At 38.0% G+C, this 23603-nt stretch overlaps 1 protein-coding gene and 1 pseudogene across 1 annotated transcript; both read right to left on the reverse strand.

Annotated features, from left to right (window-relative positions):
* Positions 1 to 942: 942 nt before the first annotated feature.
* Positions 943 to 9026, reverse strand: LOC113081691 (gamma-aminobutyric acid type B receptor subunit 2-like; annotated as a pseudogene).
* Positions 9027 to 18151: 9125 nt separating this feature from the next.
* LOC113081689 (complement C1r-A subcomponent-like) lies at positions 18152 to 23455 on the reverse strand. The gene is made up of 11 exons (XM_026253717.1): positions 23273 to 23455; positions 22867 to 23068; positions 22444 to 22618; positions 21039 to 21170; positions 20311 to 20513; positions 20073 to 20220; positions 19840 to 19958; positions 19484 to 19562; positions 19264 to 19398; positions 19105 to 19179; positions 18152 to 18984 (listed from the first exon to the last, which is right to left on the reverse strand). The coding sequence occupies exons 1-11, from the start codon at positions 23296 to 23298 to the stop codon at positions 18221 to 18223; spliced, it is 2058 nt and encodes a 685-aa protein (XP_026109502.1). The 5' UTR covers positions 23299 to 23455; the 3' UTR covers positions 18152 to 18220.
* Positions 23456 to 23603: the final 148 nt, after the last annotated feature.

Below are 23603 nucleotides of genomic sequence, written 5' to 3' on the forward strand. Positions count from 1 at the left end.
AGACCAGGAGACTCTTGGGGATCTTCAGTATGACTTCTTTGTTGAGAATGTGTTGTGTGGCGCTGCAGTCATCAAAAGTCTAACTAAGGCAGTGATACATTGTATTTTACATATATTTATGAGCAGTGCTTATACATAGCACCTGAGTGACAACCTTAAAGCATTGAAATCATGTATTCAGGTAGAGCAACCTGCCCCATTTCACCAGTACCAATCCAATCATCATAATAATTCAAAGACTGGGGCAGGGACATTAAGATATAAGTCCTAAAAAACCAATAACTTCTTTATAAGATTCCTGAAAAATCATTCCATTACACCAAAGGATCTTGCTGGCAAATTAACAAACTATTTAGGGCATACATGTTCCTTATGCCACTCATCTATAGTGCTATCCAAATGCCCGCTGTACAGTCTTTTGAAACAGTTTCAGAAAGTCAGATCTCTCGACCACAACCACAGAGCTTTTAACGAGTCTTACTCTTATATAGTGACGAAGGTGTGAATTTCACTTGCATAAAAGTCAGCAGTGATCACTTTCAGTTTTAGTCTGTACACCTCTTGACCTTAAGAACACAGACAATAAAGAATGGGTAGCACACTTCAGTGCACTGCGTTGTGTAACACAGTACAAAAAAACAAAACAAAAACAAAAAAAGTGCATAGTACATAGTTTTGGATTCAGTCACTCTCAAAGGTTTCCTCAATGTTTTAGAAATACACATGACATGAGACATATTTGTCTGTTCTGTTCTCAAAATATAATCAGGACATTAAAAAGCAGCTTTCTTTTTAAACCTTAAAATATTTCAATTTTTACATTTAAATTATAATTGTGAGTTTCATTACAGGTTAACAGATATACTGCATATATACAATATATACAGGTAATTTTGAAATATTATATATGCTTATTTTGTCTCCATGTTTAAATTTTGTCTCCTAGTGTACAGTAAACCACAATCCTGTCACCAGCACACCATATGTCCTGGCACTGGTGTATATTGAGGGCTTTCAAAAGGGCTATTCAGAGGACTGGATTCCACTCCTCCAATGGAGGGCAGATAGGCATGATGTAGGATGGGTAACTGCAGAGACAGCCTGCGCTGAATGCTGTGGAAGCAACAGATGCAGTAAATGAAGTGATCTGGAATTTTAAGAAAATTCTTTTCAAAACAAACTATAAGAAATCTGCAGATTATTGCACACGTTTAAATTCCTGTTCACTATTAAAAGGATTGATAACTATATATGAAACGCACTGTTCAGGGGAGTTAATGTCCTCCAGCAGTCTCCTGTTACAGTTGGAGCTTTCAGGGAGAGTGCGACATTTCTCTTTGACTGGAAAGACAGACAGAATAACAGTCAAAACTATTTCTTGAATGATGCTAAACCTTCTGAATACACATTTGATAAATAAAGAAGAAAAAAATAATAATCAGTAGAGTGAAATTATGCAATCAATCTCTGGAGGTATAACACAATTATTATACTCAATGTTTTATTTTCAATGATTGAATGAGAATGAGCCTGTGAGGGATACACTTTATAATGACACACATTGTGTAAATGTCCTAGATCATAATTTTCAAAGCTATTCATGGAGCTTCTCTTTACTGAAAGATTTTTTTCCCCTTTTTTCTTCAGAAACATGTTTTGTCAGCTGAACAGTCAGTGGGTTGTTAAAAAAAGTCCATTGAACACACCATCATTTTATCCTAACAGCCTTGTTTTCATTCCTGTCAAAATATTAAACATCACAGTTTGATGATAATGTTTTCATGTTAGGTTAATGTTATGGTAGACCGTAAAAAAAAAAAAATTAATAAAAAATAATTTGTGCCTGAATTGATTTTTACGTTACATTATTCATTTAGCTGATGCTTTTATCCAAAGCAAGTTACAATTGCTATATACTGTATGTCAGAGGTCGTACACCTCTGGAGCAACTAGGGGTTAAGTGTCTTGCTCAGGGACACATTGGTGTCTTACAGTGGATTCAAACCCAGGTCTCTCACACCAAAGGCATGTGTCTTATCCACTGTGCCATCAACATTTTAGAAAATCATGAGATACCAAAGGTTTCTGCATTTATGTGAAGTGCCTTAAAACATCAACCCTTAAATACAGTGTTTCCTGCATTTACACAGAGGCGCTCACAACCATTCTTCTACCTGCTTTGTGCACAAAACTTCTGATGATGACATTCTCCACAACATGAGCGCTCAGTTCATGCAGTTGCCTGGTTAAATCCTCCAGTTCTGAATCCAGCTGCAAGAAATCTCAATAATATGAATATCAACAACAACATACAAATGAGTGTGTCACCCTTCTTGATTGTGCTATTGTGCTATATGCAGTGTTGGGCAATGTTACTTTTAAAAGTAGTGCATTAGAATATTGTGTCACTCCCCATAAATTAACTTATTTACTTTCATTGGAAACTAATGTGTGATGTTACTTTTGTATTACTTTTTCTCATTTGCTTATTAGTCTGATTGCATTGGTTCATCGAGTTCTAAGACATTAGTTAAATAAAATGGGAAGAAATACCAAGCCTCAAACCCATGACCATTGGGTTTCAAGTCAGACTCTCTTACCATAAGGCCAAGACTGCCCCGTTACATAATCTGATTATGTAGCTCACATATTTGTAATGTGTAACCGACAAAACTGGAACAAATCTATATGTATTTTGAAGTATTGTTCTATATTGTTATTGGCTTCTTCTTGCCTGGTTTGTCTTGTTTTATCTCGAGTTTGAGTTTGTTTGGTTGGATTGACATTGAATCGGATTTCAAATGATCAAATCCGATGTGGTTATAAATCAAGTATCTACGACGTAAGTAAATGTATTCTTGCAAAAAGCCTCTCACTTCATTGATGTGCCATATGAGGTGTACGTTTTCTGACAGTAGAATGTCCAGACTAGACGAGACGTTCTGTGTCATGTCTGTCACACAGACAGATGCTCTTGTGTCGTTCTGCTCCATAATGTTCCTCTCATCATTGTATAGTCCACTCTCCTTTTCTAATTCGCCATGCCACTGTGTGAGGTGGAACCTCCTCGACAAGAATTCAGGATCAGGACCCATCCTTATTATAATAATCTGCAGGTTTATAAATATCTAATTAAATTAGAATATGATATACAAATGACATACAAATATCAAAATTGCAACTTTAAAAATGATCATTTCTTAAGAAATCACTACATGTTTGAATAGCATTTCAGTTAATATGCACCTCATACCTTTGGAATAAACACCATACAAAGAGTGCTACAGCAGCATGTGATGATCACAAGGGTCGCAATGCAGAACTGCACATTTGGCTGGTCCTGCCACAGCATGGATGCACATGTACCAATCAGAATCACTGGGACTGACACAAACACACTGATTCGGATACTCCTGCTGTCATTTACGGCAGGGATGTTCATGTGGCGTGTGATCCATGCCAGGAAACATGTACTCAGCTGGATGGGAGACAAGGACATGTGTAAAAATTCGGTTCATTTGCCATCTGTTTCATTATTGCTATATAATTGACCACTGTTTGATATGTTTTTAATCTTATCCCATACCAGGATTATCCCCTTATAAACGTAGAATGCAGTCATCCAGAAACCCATGTATGTGTTTTCACATCGCTCTGAAAAGGGCTGAATAAAAAAATCTTGCCCATGAGGATCAGCCTAAAACAAAAAGAGAAAAATACTGACACAAAAATCACCCCAGGTTCAAAAGCGTATACATTTCACTGTGGATTTCCAGGTGAAATAAACACCTGGAAACTGTAATAAAACCGTAACTATTCATCGATAATGATAATCTGCCCCAGTAATCATAATTTGAGTAAACAAAAGTTGTTGGTGTTTTACATATTCTTTCAGAATACTGCAGCAAAATGAATTCCCACAAATTATGATTACCGAGGCAGATTATCAATGAATAAGGGCTTAATTTTATGTGGTTCCTTGCAAAATACTTTGTTATGATCTCATATATTTAGACTCTTTCCCTTTTGTGTTGCAATGAAGAAAGGGTAACACTTTAGTATAGGGTCCAATTCATACCAATAACTACTTGCTTATTAGCATGTCTATTATTAACATATTGGCTGTTTATTAGTGCTTATAAAGTACATATAATGCATGACATCTATAATCCTACCCAATACCCTAAACTTAACAACTATCTTATAAACTATTAATAAGCAGCAAATAAGGGGTCAATTGAGGCAAGTCATAGTTAATGCTTAGTTAATAGTGAGTATTGGACCCTAAAATAAAGTGTGACCGAAGAAAGACATCACACAGATTTGGAGTAAATGATAGATAGAGGATCTCTTTATGAATGCTTGTACATTGAATTCTTGGCTCCATGAGAGATTTGGAAAATGCGTTTTTTCTTGTTACTCACCACTATATGATACTCCTTCACTGTTCTTCTCAAAGGATCCAAAATTTGCTGACAAATTAATAAACTCAGGTCAATTAACAAAAGAAACATAACCAGGAGAACCGGCCCATAGTTCTTCATGGCCTGAAGAAAGTCAAGAAAAAAAGACAAGAAGCACACGCTGTAACAATTAATAATAAACATTAATTATTTTCAAATAATATTTTTTAATAGTAAGAACAAATACTATCACATTCGTACCTTTTTTTCACTGCTGTGGTTTTTGAATAATGAATGAATTGTCCATGTTTTTGCAGACATTGCCCCAAAAGCTGCTGTACATCCAATAGATAAACATGATATTTGCACCTATGAAAAATGCCACAGATCATACATATACTGCATATAATCCCATAACAGATCTCAACATAAATATCACCTACTTCTAAAAAGAGCTGATCTGAAGATCTGAATAACAACTGTAACAATATTCTTACTGCATAAGTACTTACAGAGCAAGAAACGTCAAACACTCTGTCGGAAACATAAGACCCATCTAGTCCCATGAAGAAAATGGAGGAATAAGACAACACAGCGCCAAAAATAATCAAAGCGTTCATAAAAGGTCTTGACATGCTAATGGCCCTGTGAATGACAAAAGAGACGAGAATACAACAGATCTATAACCATGGTTTAAAAGAAATGTGTTTAGCACTGTTGAAAGAAAGACCTAATAAATACACATTCAAGATTATAAACCAAACACACAACTTACCAATGATTGCGGTGTTTCACACTGAAGACCAGGAAACTACAAGCTGTAAAAATTCCCAAGAAATTTAGAAACGCCACAATACCGTAGAGAAATATATTGATGCGTTTCTTGTGAGGGTACACATTGGTTCGGTCCTTTGTGGGTTTATCCCCTGTTGAAGGCAAATGCATGTGTTTGTTTTATATAGCAGATACTGGGTGTTTTAAATTTTTTACACACTTTCACAGGCACATTTTCAGCATGCAAGGCAGACATATATGTAATTATCCTGCACACATTCATCATAAGGCCTGCTAAAATGCATATCATTATATTTCTATAAGAGTCTTACTTTGAAATCTGATTGGACTGATGAACTCTAGTTCGTCTGTAATGGCACTATATTTTTCAATATTGACAGCCATTCCATCTATGGAGGGAAAAAAAAAAGCTTGCAATAATAATAAGACATTGTAAAGAAACTAGGAAGTCTCAAATTAGTTGTACTATACCTTGACACTGAGCAAACAAAACATTGGCCATTCTTTCACCGTTTTGGAACATAATGTGACCCTGCATAACAATTTTTAGCAATATTAAATTCAAATATGTCATTTCAAATATATATATATATATATATATATATATATATATATATATATATATATATATATATATATATATATATATATATATTATAATAATAACAAAAAGAAGCAGTAATATGTATATGACATTTTTTTTTTTCTGGATGTGTTAAGAACTCAATTCAAATGCATCACAAATGCATTTTTCTAATGTCATTTTTATGAAAAACATGTATGTATAATTTCTTACTTATGGGGGTTTTAAGTAAAAAATGTCTTGGTGATGTAACTGAAGAAAAGAATGCTGTTCTATTATTTTTATAAATAAATTAAGCAGTGAAGCATTTTGTTTTAAAATATTAATACTCTTCATAAGAAATTGACATAACATTTGTTAATGATCTTCTCCTCTTTATCATATCAAACATCATTATTTGTCACTGACCCACATGTAACAGAAATATCTAATTGAATATCTAAAAAATAGCACTAATTGTAATGTATTTGTAATGTTTATGTGTTTAAAATGTCTAAAAGATAGCTAAATGGATAACATTTTATGCATATTGTGTTTGTTTTTATAATCACTGTTATCTGTCCACTATTTCTCAAGCAGAATTTTGAAACTTGTACACACTGTCACACCAAAGAAGTTGATCTCTTCCATGGCCTCCAGAATCATCCGTCCCACTTCTTGCTCAGTGACAGTAAAGTTGCGATGGATGCTGTATCTCTCTCTGTACCTCACAGTCTCCATGACTCTCGTTAAAACTTTGGCAATTACCCAAGTACCATCATAAGCAAAGCCATGAAACTTGCTGGCTCCCAGATACTTCAGCTGTCGTCTTTCGTCATACTCCTTCTCGTACTCCTGAGGTGTCTGAGTAGAATCAGTGTAGATATGAAATCAAACAAAACAACCCCCAAAACACTGCTCATTTTGCTCATGCCTATGAAAGATGATAATGCAGTCAAGTGCAAACATACCCTACCAGAGATCCCTCTAATGTTTCTGGTGCTAAGAGTCTCAATATCTGCACTGATGGATCCCTCTATGGCAGTCAGTATGTTTCCCGCTGTGCAGTTTGTGGAGTCAGTGTCAGTCCACCAGCTGGATTGGGTCCAGCCCGGCAGAATCCACTGGTACTTTTGGCCATACATGCTGAGATTATACACCTGTGACACAAAAGCATGTTTATGGTTTATGTTGTATGAAAGTGTGGTGCTAACTGCAATACTGAAATGCTTACTCATTTCCATGTTTTGCAGCACTCTATAATCTAAAGAACCTTTTCCAACAGTAAAGCACCTTTTTTGCAATGGAAAGGAAAGAATAAGTGTATGGCTGGGACATACTTACACAGCAGAAGACTTTAGCAGCTAAGCTCACATCAAAATGAGCTATCACTATTCTCACATCGTTGTCCTGTTAAAAAAAATGGTCAAGGATGAAAAATATCCACAGATAAATATACATTATGCACTGTGATATGCGGATGTGCATTATAAAACAACTTTTAGCTTCCGCTTTTATATAAATAAGCCTTGAAAAGTTCTTTATTGATTTATGGAATGTGTGTGAGGAAACCAGACCATTTTATACATGCCTTCAGTTTTTTCACACTATCACAAGGGGCTTCAAAGAAGCTCTCTGCCTCTGCAAGCTGGATGTTAGCCGCCTTCAGATGTCTGCTTAAGTCTCTCTGTATCTTTTTGAGAGAAGGCGAGTTTTCAGTTCACATTCTATCAAGCTCCACATACTTAATCGTATTGTCCCTACTTAATTCAGATTACCTCTGTGGACCTCTGCTCACGCTGAGTCAGTGTACCGACTCTGCTCCATCCATACTGCCTGAGAAACCTCACCAGCGCCACATTAACTGCACTGTCCGACGGCACAGTACGGAAGAAGTTTGGAAATCTTCTTTTGTTGGCCAGTGAAGGTGCTGTTACTCCAAATGACAGCTGAGAAATGCAGAAATAGTTGCGGGGGACAAATAAAACCAAGTCTCTCAAGAATTTCCTTGAGTTGACCAATTGATTGAGTACCTGAACAAGGTTCCAACCTTCCAGAGACTGGGCTAGGATAGATGTCACTGACGAACACACCCCTCCAAAGATCATGACAGGTTTGGGGCCATTGAACATAGTGTCAAAGAATGCTTTGAGTGCTTTGCCGTTATCACACTAAACGGGGAATCACACAGCAACAGTGAGCAAAATTAGCCTAGTTTTATTTGTTGTAATTATGGTGTGGGTGATTGATTTCCCACACTACTGAGGAAATGTGGTAATGTGATAACCATGTACAATATGTTTAACAATACTACAAATATGAAATAAAAGGCAGCCATGCTTATTCCATTAAGAGACAAACTCGTATTATAAATGCATGTTACTCAAAAAGGTTAAGAAATTTTGCAAGGTTAGCAGAAAATACAACTTAGTTTGTAATGTAAAAATTTATGCACCTTCATTATTCGGACTAATTCATTTGAGTTTATAAAAAGGTCAGCGGTTTGTGCTCTGTTTAATATTACTGTCTAACAAATGAGTTAAAGGGAAAAATACAACCAAACTCTCCCTGTGATAACGATTCAACCCTTTCATAAAGAGTTGTAGTTGTTATAATTATAAATTCTAAAGTTATAATTAGTAATTAGTATATTAAATACAGCCCCATGAAATGTGTTATTTTTTAAATGCGCTGGTACAGTAAAACTGCTTGTTATCTGAGAGAATTTAAAGAGATTTTACGTTACCTCTGAGTCTGTGAGGTGAAACTGAAGCTCGTAGTTGCCTAAAGGAGATGGCTGCTCACTCAAATGATGCAGTGCTAGCTCAACAGCAGGAAGCACCTCTGCCGTAATGTTGCCCCTCCCTGGATCTCCGCTTAGTGGCATAATCCATAAAACTGGCAGCTTATGTCGCACCAGGCAATAGTATGATGGCATCTGAGTTAGTTCCCAAAAAGTGAGAACATTCAGCAAGCTCCACCAGTATTCCATCCCACCAGAGAAAAATCAGGCCTGTGCTTGAAAAGTAAGCATCAGTGTAACTTACACTGCCCTGTGTGCGGCCCTGAGTCTTTAAGCATTTTCTAAAGCTTCATCTGTTGTCACCTGGAAAGACTCTAGCCCTCAACCATCCAAAGGGATAAAGAGATAAGGACTGACTGTGGACATCTGCTGCTGTGCACTAAATCCTCAGAAAGACGAGGAGATGCCGTCACACAAATCTGCCCAGTTTGGACCCTTTTTTTCCGTGAACAAGTTTAAAACAAATTCACAGCATTTAATTTAATATCTAATCTAATTTAGTCAATGTCAAGATAAGTTTCAGAACCATTACTAGGAACACAAGAAGGAATTTTGTCATTGTTGTCAGCTGCTGTCCATCTGTGGTGGTCCTGCAAACACGAGAAAGAAATAAAGAAAAAGGCAGAAAGTGAGAAACTGAGCAAAAAAAATAAAGATATTAACACTTAAATAAAAGAATACAAAATGGTGCCATAAACCCTGCTACATTTTCAACCTGCATGTTTAACAAAAATAATAAAGCTTAAAGTCTACACAGATTATGTACCTATATCTTCTTTATGGATTATTAGTTGTTTCTATCCTCATCACAAATTAAGTTGTTGTCTATAAAGCATCAAGTTTTTTTTTTACATTCTTACATTTTTGCTGTAACAGTACAAAGCATGAAATAAGGACATGAACAAGGTACAAAGACATAAAAAAGAGAGAGAAATTAGTGCAACGTATAGTAGACAAAAAAAAAGAGTATACTTAATATGTTTTGCCTACTAAGATGCTTCTAAGTTTAACAGTCTTACCTTGTTTAATCAGTGAAAAGTGATTATATGTTGTTAGTCCAAACCCCAGAAATTTTAGAGCCAGCCCTGGGTGTCAGATCCTGTCAGAAAGTATCTGTTTTGTCCAGTATCTGAAAAACTAGTCAGCAGAGTTGTGCATTACCCAAAACCTTTAACAGCAAGTCTTGTCTGGCACCCAGAACTGTATTAACAGTCTTCTATCACAAGAAGTTGACTGAGAAAACCAAAGAAAAGCAGAAGCAGTACAGGAAGTAATGATAATTAATTAATTAATTAATTAATTTAATAAATAAATACAATTAATTAATATGATTATTAAAACAAATTGTAACACTTTCTATGAAACCTATATTTATAACAGATTATAAGGGTATTCTTAAGGCATTATAATGAATCCATTATAATGAATCCATAAATAACCATAACAACAATTATATTATGTTATAAAACTTACCTATTTGTGGTTATAACTTTTGTTAGTATGATTAATTATAACACGCAATAAACGGCATGTTAAATTCACTTCAAATTCAAGTCTCATACCTTGACATTATTTAATTGAAATTAAGATCTGTACAGTATCAGTATCTTATTGATATGACAATATATAGTTAAAAACAAATGTGCCATATTCATCTGATCAGATATCTGATCTCATGGCTGTTTAAGATTAAATATTATTTTTGTTATTAATGTTGTTGTCTTTGTCATTGTTGTTTTCATTTATAAGTCTGGATTAAGGAAAGCAACAAGTGAACAATGGCAAGACATGATAGTTATAATACTATGGGAAATATAAGTTAAGTGGATGCATTGTGTTCATTGTGTATTATAAATGATCATACTCTTAAAAGCGAACCACAAATAAGTAAATATTATAATTCTCTGTAATGCTTGTAAAAAGTTTTTTATAATACATTATGCATTCATTATACTGCCTTAAGAATACTCTTATTAATATATACATTATAAATACAGGCTTCATAGAAAGTGAAATGGTTTTATTTGTGAGTATAAAACACTTTTCAAATCACAAATGCTGAATAATTAATGGAAATAGCAGATGCATGTACATTTCTAGGTCTGCATTACAATTACCAATTGGTGTAGAATGCATATATTATTATCCACCATCCATGGCGGAGATACCCCCTGACTATGTAAAGTGCTTTGAGTGCCTAGATAAACGCTATATAAATGGAAGGAATTATTATTATTATTATTATTATTATTATTATTATTATTAATTTATCACTGATCTGTGTGTGATCACCAGCTGGAGTGCTCTTGATAACCAAGAGAGGGCACTCCAACCCAAGCCTCTCACTTAGACTTGGACTTCATTTCCCATAATCCTTTTCAGACTCATTAGCATTGGTCTACTCAGTGGTCATCCTAAGCTTGGACGCTTTTGTCATTTGTAAGTCTTGTATGTGCCGGCATTTCTATGCCTCATTTGTTTCTGTGTCTTGTTTCCTGGTTTTGTTTTCCTTTCTGTCTTTGGATTAACCTTTGCCTATGTTTGTGCAATGTTGCTAATTTATGGACTGATTATCCTTGTTATGATCTTAGCCTTTATTTGGCTTTGATTGTGATTGTGGAATATCCCTTAAATAAATACTGTTTGGATCCTCAACCTTTGTGTCCCTGTGCAGTTTTATGACAGTGTATACAAGTATAGTTTGTATTAATAATTATTAATAATTTCTGTTTTAGTGTTTATCACATCAAATTAAATAAGCAAATCATTAAAATTGAGTAAACAAAATATTTTTAAATATTTTATAATATTTTATTTATAAAAAAAGTTATGTATAATTTAGGTAACATATCAATATTTTTGAATATTATTGTATGTGATTGGATAACTGACAGAGAGATCGTGTCAAGTCAGCTCTTTGCCATTGTCTCTCTCATCCAGTTATTACACACTTTGGTGTATACTTTTAAAGATTCTGTTGATACAATGCCCCTCATTTCGTAGGACTGCTCTTTAGTTCTACCAGAAAGACTCAGGAGGTGAAGATAAACTCAAAAGTATTTATTTACAAAACCAATACAAAGAACAGAATTATTTTGGCATAGGCCCCATCTGTAGCTTGAATCAGACATTGTAGATTCCAGCTAATCCTGCCGAAGACGAAGGCAGGGCGGAGCATACCCCAAAAGAAAGAAGATTAATACTCACCAGACAAAGTGATACAGTGATAGAGGCCACGACAGGCCACGAAAGGCCGGACAGTGATAGAAGCCACGACGGGCCGGACAGTGATAGAGATCACGACGGGCCGGACAGTGATAGAGGCCACGACGGGCCGGACAGTGATAGAGGCCACGACGGGCCGGACAGTGATAGAGGCCACGACGGGCCGGACAGTGATAGAGGTCACGACGGGCCGGACAGTGATAGAGGTCACGACGGGCCGGACAGTGATAGAGATCACGACGGGCCGGACAGTGATAGAGGCCACGACGGGCCGGACAGTGATAGAGGCCACGACGGGCCGGACAGTGATAGAGGCCACGACGGCCCGGACAGTTATAGAGGCCACGACGGCCCGGACAGTGATAGAGGTCATGACGGGCCGGACAGTGATAGAGGCCACGAAAGACCACACAGTAATAGAGGCCACGACGGGCCGGACATTGATAGAGGCCACGACGGGCCGGACAGTGATAGAGGCCACGACGGCCCGGACAGTTATAGAGGTCACGACGGGCCGGACAGTGATAGAGGCCACGACGGGCCGGACAGTGATAGAGGCCACGACGGGCCGGACGGTGATAGAGGTCATAGAGGCCACGACGGGCCGGACAGTGATAGAGGCCACGACGGGCCGGACAGTGATAGAGGCCACGACGGGCCGGACAGTGATAGAGGCCACGAAAGACCACACAGTAATAGAGGCCACGAAAGACCACACAGTAATAGAGGCCACGACAGGTCAGGTATTTATAGAGGCCAAGATAGGTCAGGCATTGATAGAGGCCAAGAAAGGCCGAATAGCGATAGAGGCCAAGAAAGGCCGGATATTGATAGAGGCCACTATAGGCCAGACAGTAATAGAGGCCAAGATAGGCCATTTATTGATAGAGCCCAAGATAGATCAGGTATTGATAGAAGCCAAGATAGACCGAATAGTGATAAGAGGCCATGATAGGCCAGACAGTGATAGAGGCTAAGATAGATCTAGATCAGGTATTGATAGAAACCAAGATCGACCAGATTGTGATAGAGGCCACGATAGGCCAGACAGTGATAGAGGCTGTATAGGCCATACCGAGAGCTAGGCCACGGCAGGCACAGAAACAGCCTCAGCGGGCCACAGAAGATGGAACAGCCCTGATAGGCCTTAAAAAAAGCCATAATGGCCACGGAGAAAAAGCTTAGCTATGCCACAGATGGAGATGTCCATAGTGAGAAAGCCAAAAGGCCGTAGAATAATAAATCCTCAGTAGGCACAGTGAGGAATGCAATGTAAATAGACCACGGTGGGAAATGCCACGAGATGGGTAACAGAGATAGCAAAAAAAATGAAAGATATGAAAGATAGCCACAGAAAGAAAGGCCAAGTTAAGCCGCAGTAAACCAAACAAGTTTTTGGGAGCAACGGAAGGCCACGAGAGGCCGTGAAAGAGTAAATGCAATAAATAGGTGTGACACCACCACCAGTATATGCTTAATTTACCTTAAACTTACAGCATTACGTTTCGGCAAAATGCATACATATTACAAGTGTAAGGGAAACAGGTCAATTTAGCTCGAAGGGAATCATTTAAGATTTTAAAGGGAATTTGAACATAATCACTGTTTCACCTAAGTGACGTCTTGGGAAGCCCGTGGTTGGGCGTTGGCTGAAGACGTGGAGTTGTAGGGGCTGGTTGAAGTTGAACGGGCACTCGAGGTCAGACTCAGAGACACGGCGTTATAAAACTTAACTCAGAACACGAAACTCTCAAACGGAAAAGAAAAGAAACTAAAATAAAAGAACAGAAGTAAAGTTTGACGAGACTAGGTGGTGTTTCTTCTCATCGTGGCTAAGTAGCAGCAGGCGTGCAGACCGAAGCACGCTGGAACCGCGCTCAAAGAATGCTAGTGATGACTAAAAGATTGGCTTAAAGCAAAAGCTAAAAGCAGGCATGACTAGTAGCATATTCTGAAACACTGACTAAATGGCACTCTAGCAGAAATTTTCAAGAGTGCAATGTCATTATCAAAGTTTTTTTTTTTTGATAATTTGTACAACTTTTCTGAAAATTTGGGTAATAAATTTCTCTGTCTGAATAGGGACTGGGTTTTTGTCCTTAGCATCAATTATTCCTCTGAACCAAGTAATGGTGTTTTCATATCTATCTATCTACCAAATGAGTAGCTGTAAGAGCCCAGTAATCACTGATCAGAGATGCACCATCTACACAGGAAGGTCTTACAAAGGAGCTGCAAGGGAATCTGTCCTGGCCTGGTTGGCTTCCCACCAAAGACTCTGTCACTGAAACTGACTTTAGTGTTGTTTCTGTGTCCAACTCTGGTCTTATGCATGGCATATCTTACTATACAAGAGAAAAACATGAGCAACTGAGTTTTTAAACTGGTTGAAAATAGTGAAATAAAACGAATGAAAATCAGTGTCTGACCAATAGGAGTTCCTTTAAAAGGTTTAGAATGTATCATTGCAGTAATACTTAATGACACCATGATATTTATTGTGTGATCCATTGATAAATCTGAACACCTTTAGCAGGTTTTGGATCTTCAGCCAGTAGTGGCATAGAGAAAAAAAATAGCAGAGATATTAATTAAAATAATAATAAAATAATAAAAGCCAGAGGAGTGGAGTCCCGAGGTGCAGGATGGTAAGACTGCTTGGCTACAGTGGAAAGGAGGGAGCTATGAGCCTTGGTGGAGTCCAGGCCTTGGAGGCTGGAGGTGAGGGAGACTCAGATCATGACAACACTGGAGGATGGCAGTCCCACGGAGCTCACGCCGCATTGATGGTGGGATGAGGGCAACCAGAGGGTCTGCCAGACGACAATGGTGGAGGAGACAGGAGCAGGTGAGAGGGCAGGCATTTTGGAGGATCCAGCACTCGAGGACACATTCCAGGAGCTGACACTGGAGCGAGCTCTGGGGCTGGAGCTCATCCTGGGCTTAATTGGGGAACAGGAGCCCATCCTGGCCTTAGCTGGGGAACAGGCACTGAAGCATTGGAAGCCCCCCTCAGGGCTGGACGAGGAAACCAAGGAAGAAGGAGAGCTGGACAGGATGAGGAGAGGGGCCAGTTCAGATTCCCAGTCTAAAAAAAAAAAATCCACCTCCTAATTTTTATGCACCATATTTTGGCCCACAATGCAGAGGGCGGAGCTCCACTCTGCACTCACGCAGTCCACGGCACGCTCCCTCGTGGTGGGCACTAGCTCTCGCACCTCATCTGAGGGGTTGCGCTCTGGCTCTCCGTCATTGGTGGACTCGGGATTATGATCCATACCATGGGGAGAGCTGGGCTCTGGGTCGGGAGTGGATCCGGCAAGATCCTCCACAGGGCAAATGGTAAGCGGCGACCCATTTCTCACCAGAGTCCACTCCACATAGGCAGCGAATTCCTCCCGGGTACCATATTCGGAGGACAACACTCTGCACTCGATGTTCAAGCTGCCGTTATAGAAAGTGCAGAGCGTGTCATTCGGGTAGCTGGTGACATTAGCTAGCAGTAGTTTCGGTTTCATATGGTCCTTGAGAGAACTTCCTTTCTGCTCCAGCAGGAGGAATTCGGGATGGATCCATGGACAAAACACTACGAAAAAAAAAATGACTGAGGAAAACCAGAAAATAAACGGAAAGGAGGCATCCAATTTAAACTTTTGTTTGTCAGGTCTTCTCTCATGTTACGCTACCCGGAAGGAACATGGAGCTGAGGATAAGCAAAATAAGACTTTATTATCCAACACATGGTATATCCAACATGGAACACTGAGGAAGACACACGCATGTAACTGGTAGACCCAAGAAAACTAAACTGAAAGACTATGGTATTTAAAGACAGGATAATGAAGGGCAGACAGGTGCATGGAATAACTAAATTAATGGGGACATGGAACACATGGGAAAGAAACACCTGGAAACTAATCAATTAACCAAACACAGGAGACAGAAACTGGTTCACAAAGAACATGGGGAAATGGAAAACACACATAAAGAGTCCAGGGGTGTGGCACAAGGTAAACTGAACGTTAGCTTTTTTTTTTTATGTCATAACACACGGATGTGGTAGGCTATGATCTCTGGCAGAATCCAGTTCTAGACATTTGAAGGACCTAGGAAAAATTTGTTTTAGAGCCAAACACCCACTTGAAATTTTTTTTAATATTTTAAATTATGACTAACCTTTTATTTGTATATTTTACTAGCATTGATAGATTCCATATTAATTAAACATTAACTAGGGTAAACACTAAGGGCCCTATTTTAACGATCTGAAACGCAAGTGTCAAAGCGCGAAGCGCAAGTAACTTTGTGGGCGGGTCTCGGCGCTGTTGCTATTTTCCCGGCGGGATAAATGGCTCTTGCGCCCGGCGCAAATCAAAAATGGGTTGGTCTGAAGTAGCTTCATTATTCATAGGTGTGGTTTGGGCGTAACGTGAAATAAACCAATCAGAGCGTCATCCAACATTCCCTTTAAAAGCAGGTGCGCAAGTTCCATTATGGATTGCTATTATTATGGCGTATTTACCAGGCGCACGCCAGGAGCGGTTCACAGCCGAGGAGACTGATGTTCTTGTAAGAGCAGTGAAAGACAGAGAAGTTGTGTTGTATGGGGATGGGAGAAACCCACCCAAAATAGCGTCGGTTAAACAGGCGTGGGAGGAAATAGCCACAATTGTTTCATCGATTTTTTTCCTGGTTCTTGACGGACAAACATATTTGTCAGATGTCCTTACATAGCCTATATGTCTTGCCACTATTGGGCAAACAGGTCTGATCCTTAATTACTACAGTTAGCCTGAATAATTTGTAAGCTAGATTTATGCCTATTTTTTCACATCTTCGTGGCACACCACAATGATTTCCGTCATCTCATGTGTTAATATTTTTTTTAAGTGTAACAATTTATGATTTGCAAAAATAACTGTTGCATCTGTGTAGATTACATGAGCAAAGTGTATGCGCGTTGTGCACGCTATACATTATGGTCAAGCATGCGCCCTTAAAATAGCATAATGAACAACGCGCAAAGCGCCACTGACTTTAGACTAGGCTTTTTCTGGTCAGTGGCGCAATTGTTTAATGGAACAGCAAAATAGCACCAGGGATTGTTTGCGCCGGAACACGCCTCCTTTTTTGCGCTGAACCGCCCAGGGAGCGCAAGTTCATTCACTAGTTTAGCGACGTGCTTCTGTGGAGGGAAAAGCGCGCTTCGCGCGGGTGCAAAATAGGAATGACACATGCGTCGGTGTACAAAGTCAATTGCGCTGGGTGCAAGATAGGGCCCTAAAACTCAAATTTCTTGTCTCTCTCTTTGCTCTGTTGTTCTACTAACTCACCGTGGTCTTTAAAAACTGATTAATCACTGATTGAAGCACAATGCCATTAGATATGCTACACTGGTTTGTACAGTAATTTATGACCGCATATTTTATCTCATTAATTTAACTTTTTTAAACTCAGATTATTATAATTTAATTAGCAAATACTCATAGAGCCATACTAACTAAGACTTAGGATTTCTTTCTCCCTTTGCAGTTTCTTCATTCATTTATTTACAGTAACACATCCCCCTACTATTTGGAATAAAAAAATGGTTTACCTACATTACTTTATACAGTTAAATGGAGGAAATGAAATTCAGCCTTTATATAGATTATTCAGTGACAATTTTTGCAGGTTACATGGTTGCACCAGTAGGTGGCGTTTTTTCAGATTCCCTTTATGAATGAGTCACTGAACTGATTCATTCCAAAACACTGATTCATTCAGGAACTAAATGCTCACCAGCAGCCTGGTAGGATGCAGTAAACCCTGTATGTGATTTACGGATTGATTCATCAGTTAGAAACAAAAGCTTGCGGTTACCCGACACCACACTGTGCTTGTGACCTGGGTGAAAACTGCCTGTGGAATTCTGGAGTTCCCAATAACCTTCTTATCAGCCAAAAAGTTGAATGCAAAATAAAATGACATCAGACTGTATATTACTGTTGCTCAAATGACTAATGAGCTAAAAACCAGTTAAAATGCTATATAAATCTTTACTGTGATTAGATTTTACAGTAATTTAAAGTGAGGAAAACCTTCCCGTGTTTGTGTAGTTTTTCTGGTTATGCTTGTGGTGCCTCTCTAATGATAGAGCAAGGGTCAAACAGTCACGCTAAAAGACAGATTTGTTTAATTTGGCTGTGCTACAAAAACAGTGAAAGCAAAATATGTGATAGAGAGACTTTTTAGACCAGAGGGTAAAGTTAAAGTTTGCAGACACAAATTTAGGAAGTACTTCTATAGTGTAGGTCTAAATTGTGATTCGTTTACAATATGTGCTACCCTTTTTTATAAAAAGTAAATAAATAGAAATGGTCAATTTTATTTGATTTATTTATTTGTTTTGTTATGTCTTACAAGGGACAAAATCATCTTGCACAGCAGATGTTAATTATTTGCCATTGTTTCTTCAATCCAGCCCAGGTAGTTCTGCACTTTAGTATAGTAAGCTTTAGAAACTTCACCACATCTTACAGGACCCCATGACACAATGCCCCTCACCTCGTAGGGCTTCTCTTTAGTTCCATGACCCAACCTGGGGAAGAACAGAGGACCCCCACTGTCACCTTGACAACTGTCAATATGTTCAATATCATCTCCAGCACAGAACATATTATCAGTGACAGGCATTTTCCCGAAAACACACTGTTCAGAAGGATATTCCCGAATATCCCCATAACGTAAAATTTCACTTGTTAAGCCCTCCTCAAACCCCCCAAAGCCTGATACTGTTCCCATTGTCCCCTCCATTACAGATTCTTGTGTTTTGTTTGGGAGACACACTGGCCTGATGTTTGGACCGAGAGGCACTCTAGCAGACATTTTGATGAGTGCAATGTCATTATCATAGTTTGTTTGATGCCCCTGTAAAGAAACCCTCTGATAATATGGGTGAATTATAATCTTCTCTGCCTCCATAATGACTGGGTTTTGGTTCTGAGCTTTAGTTATTCCACCAAGCCAAATCATGGTGGTGTTTTCAAGTCCATCTACCACATGAGCAGCTGTAAGAGCCCAGTAATCACTGATCAGAGATGCACCACCTCTGGTATGTTTCTTATGGAGAAGCTGCCAGGGAATCTGTCCTGGTATTGCTTGCTTCCCACCAAAAACTCTGCCTCCAAAACTGACTTCTGTGTTCATTCCACACTCTAAAAAATGTAAAAAAAGAAACAAATATATAAACGTGTGCAATGTAAAATAAAGTTACATAATAATAGTGCAGATGCATAAAATAATAACAATAATTTTTGTCAAGCCACAATTATTACCAGGATAACAAGGTGGAATAATATCATTGTTGTTGACTTCTGTCCATTTTCTGTCAACTGCACACCTGTATGTTACTACACAAGTGAAAGAAAGAAAGGAAATGAGTTCATGATTCATCAGTGACAAAGAATAAAGGTGGGTATTGTACAGTATCTGACCTTTGGCAGTATCCTTAAATCTGTAGTATGGCTCATTGCAGCGATACTCTATGACCGAAAGATATTCATTGTTTTCTCCACTGATAAACTGAAAGTCTCCATTTAACAGCAGCTTCGGAGCTCCACAGTCAATAACTGTAAGTGGACCGTACATAGTAATGAAATGATGAATGGATACAGTGTGGTCCAATGCAAAATCAAGTGATTTGTATTTACTCACTCTTGCACTCTGGTAGTGTCAAATGCCATTTTCCATTACTCTGGCATATGGACTTAAAACTTGGAATCTCTTTCTCTCCCTTTAAGAAGACAAAGGTAAATGCTTTATGAAATCATTACCATATTTCCCCATCGGATCCTGATGTATAATCATTAATGCACTCTTTAGGGGCTGTTCACACACAATGAAATTTTGTGTGCTGTTTTTCCATGGGTTTTCCATGTAAACATGTGCTTTACTGTTGTGCTCATGTATTGTATCTTTCACAGCATCTCACAAGTCACAGTATTTTTGACCACAAAAAAAACAAAAACATTTGTTTCTTGCTTTACTATAAGCGTTATTATAAACCTCACCATCATTAGCTTGTATCCTGGCATACAGCGCACATGAATGTAGTCTCTGTACAAATACTGGGCAAAATTTGGTGTGACTGTCCCATTGCCAATAATGCCTGGATGTGGACACTGTACCCCTATAAAAAAAGATGTGACTAATTAGCACCACAGATATTTGAGGATTTATAATGTTAGTGTTCTGGTGTCCACTGTTTTTCCAAAACAAATAAATCAAATGTCTTCTTTCTCACTCTGTGTGGTGTAATGTAAGCTCCACCCCTGGCTCTGTCCGTATCTGTCAGTGTGATACTCCAGCTGGACAAAGTGAGCACCCGTGTTCAGGACTCCAGGGCTTTTTCCGCCACAGTACTTTTCAGGCTTTTTTCCTGGGATAGACACCTGAGAAAGAATGAAAGCATAGAAATAAATTTAAAAGTGAACAAATATGAAGATATTTCATGAAGATAAGGTGTTTATAGCAAAGCATACTTGCAGCCAATGGAAAAGACATGTCTGTCCTTGATTGTAGACCTGCTCTATGTGGAAGTTCTGGCTGAAGTTGAGAGTGATCGTGTAGCCTGGCTGAACAGAGATGGTGTAGCTGCAATCCAGATCAGGAGGGGACATGTCTGGGAACCCAGGACTCGAGATGGTCCCCTCTGATTCACTGCGCACCCCACCTCCACATTCCACTAACACGGGGAAGAAACATATAGCACTTGCCACAGGTTATCATTCTTTTCGCCTATATGTAAAATTAGATTTTGGTTTATATCAATTATTATTATTATTATTATTTGTATTATTTATACACCATGACAGTTTTTGTTAACATTTTGTTGATATTTTGAATTAGCTTTTAAATTTATATTGTCAGTTTTCATTCTAGCCTTTTGTAATTTTGAACAATTCTTTTGTTGTTGTTGTGCTTTTGACATGTTGTTTGTTTACTATTATTTTTCATTCAATATTTATATTTTATTTCAGCTTTTCATTTTCAGCAAAAAAAAAAAAATTTAAAATAGAAATTGCAAATAAACTATTAAAAATCACTATTTAAAAAATGGTTAAGCATTTAGAAAAAAATCCAGAAACTTGGTAAAACATCTTTTAGAAAATTAAAATGGGTTTAGAACAACTAACGTCCATAGTCAAATAAAGTTTGGTGGAAATGTAAGCATCACAGTGCCTGGGGTTTTATTAATGAACACACTCACAGACACAGGTGCGCTGGTCAGGCCGTAACATGTAACCATGGTGACAGGCACACAGGTATGAGCCAAGGGTGTTGAGGCATATCTGTGAACATAGTGCGTTCTCCGCACTGGAAGAGGAACACTCATCTATGTCTAAGGGAACAGGTGTAGAAGCATTAAATGATGCACACAAAAAGTTATTGCGTTACTACAGTACTGAATTATTTAATTATGTTTAATAACATATTACAACAAAAGCAACAGTACTGTTGTTCCAATATTCAGCATATGTGACCCTGGACCACAAATCCATTCTTAAGTCACTGGGGGTTATATTTATAGCAATAGCCAAAAATGCATCGTATGGGTTAAAATTATTGATTTTATTTTTATGGTAAAGTAAAGATCATGCTCCATTAAGATATTTTATAAATTTCCTACTGTAAATATATTAAAATGTATTTTTGATTAGTGATATGCATTGCTAAACACTTCATTTGGACAACTTTAAAGGTCATATTCTCAATATTTAGATTTTTTTTTTTTGCACCCTCAGATTCCAGATTTTCGAATACTGTTTTGACCAAATATTGTCCAGTCTTAGCAAACCATACATCAATGGAAAGCTTATGTATTTAGCTTTCAGATGATGTAGAAATCGCAAATTTGAAAAATTGACCCTTATGACTAGTTTTGTGGTCCAGGTACACATATTGCTTTTATGCAAGGAATAAACAAGAAATAAATATTTACCAAATTTCAGAAACAATATTTTAGACCAGTTAGTGTTACTATTTTTGTTGTGGCAATGAATATAGTATTAAACAAAGCCACCGATTAATCGACCGTTCAGTATGACAGAGCAACACACCATAGTTGAATCAGTGTTTTTAAACGAAACGATTGAGGGAATGATTCAGTGACTCACTTATAAAGACAGACAGTCACTTGTCTGCACCAACTATGGTGTATCAATGTATACTGTAGATCAGGGATGCCCAACCCTGGTCCTGGAGATCTACCTTCCTGCAGAGTTCAGTTCCAACCCTGATCAAACACACCTGTATGTAATGTAAGTGCATGTGTGGTTCATGTGTGTTTGATCAGGATTGGAGCTAAACTCTGCAGGAAGGTAGATCTCCAGGGACACAGTTGGGCACCCCTACTATAGATAGTATAAGTTTATATCCAAAGTTGTAAATTTATCTTTTTAAATTAGATTTTTGGGAATGCAGTTTATTCAGTTTTGTGCATATCTTCTTAAGATTTTTTTTTTATATATATATCATAATTCGCCCTTTTTCCCCTTCTGTTTCCCAATTTTTTTATTAAAATTTGTTGATGAAAAAACAGCTATGATCAAATGTACAATATAATACAATATTAATCAATATTGCAATGTGCTTCAAATATGTATTTAACTTACCAACAGCCTGATAGAAAGCGGTGAATCCCAAGTGTAACTCGTGATTTGAGTCATCTGTTAGAAAAACCAGCTGCAGACGGTTACGAGGAGCCAAGATGGGCTTGTCACCCGGGTGTAACCTGTCTGTGGAATTCTGGCCACAAAACTTCCCTAGAACCTTATTATCAGATACAACCTGCACATAGAAAAATGTGCTGATGTATCAGACACTAAATAGGCTTTGATTAATAAATGTCTTATAAAGCCAAATGTAGTCACAATGACATCTTAAACCTAATTTCTTAAACTTTCTCTGGAGTTGTTTTCCCACAACACAAAATACAACGCAGTAGATTGAGCAACTCCAAGGTCACAACACTCATTGTGTAATTTACATGAAGACATCCACATGATACTGAAGTTCTAAGTTGAAGCGTCACTAACCGAGACTGAATCATAATAACAGTCTGGAGAGGACTCAATGTCCAGGTGATTGAACGTTAACTGGATCTGGTAGCCCTGCGGCACCTCCAGGTCCCATTGCTGCTGGAAATTTGGTGGATATGGTTGAGGATACTGTGGAGAAGACACCTCCCCAAACATGGCTGGCTCACACTCACACATATTCACACATGCCCACAGCAGGCTGAATCAGTGTTTCAGCAGAAAACAGAAAAAGATCATAATGAGTCGTGTTGCTTGAATAATTTAGTTAATAGACTAAATACACATGGGATGTTAGGAGATTGTTATGAAATGTTGAAATCGATCAATGACTTATAAAATTAATCAAACAATTCTGTTTTGCAGTATATGCAAATTTGAAGAATAAAATCTAAAAACAACTTACCAAATTATTAGATGTATTCCATCCATAATGAGTATGCAGATTTCAGTAGCCGTTTGACTAAACTGTTAATGCAGTCACCAAATTTTCTTGTGATAAAGTTTATGTGTTGAACAATCACATATGAGAGAACAAGAGTCTAAAAGTCATCAGAAAAGGTAAACTTGTTTGATTTGGCTATGGCAGAAGAAAGAGAGAGAGAGATGTGAGTACTTTCCCTGTAAACCGTGCATTTTAAACCTGTTTACTCAAACAGTAAGGGTTAAAGTCTACAGAGATCATTTTTAATGAATCTTTCATGCAGATTATCAGATGTTTCCATCCTTGTCAGATA

The sequence above is a fragment of the Carassius auratus genome, unplaced genomic scaffold (assembly GCF_003368295.1).
Source record: "Carassius auratus strain Wakin unplaced genomic scaffold, ASM336829v1 scaf_tig00035020, whole genome shotgun sequence".
Taxonomy (NCBI): Eukaryota; Metazoa; Chordata; class Actinopteri; order Cypriniformes; family Cyprinidae; genus Carassius; species Carassius auratus.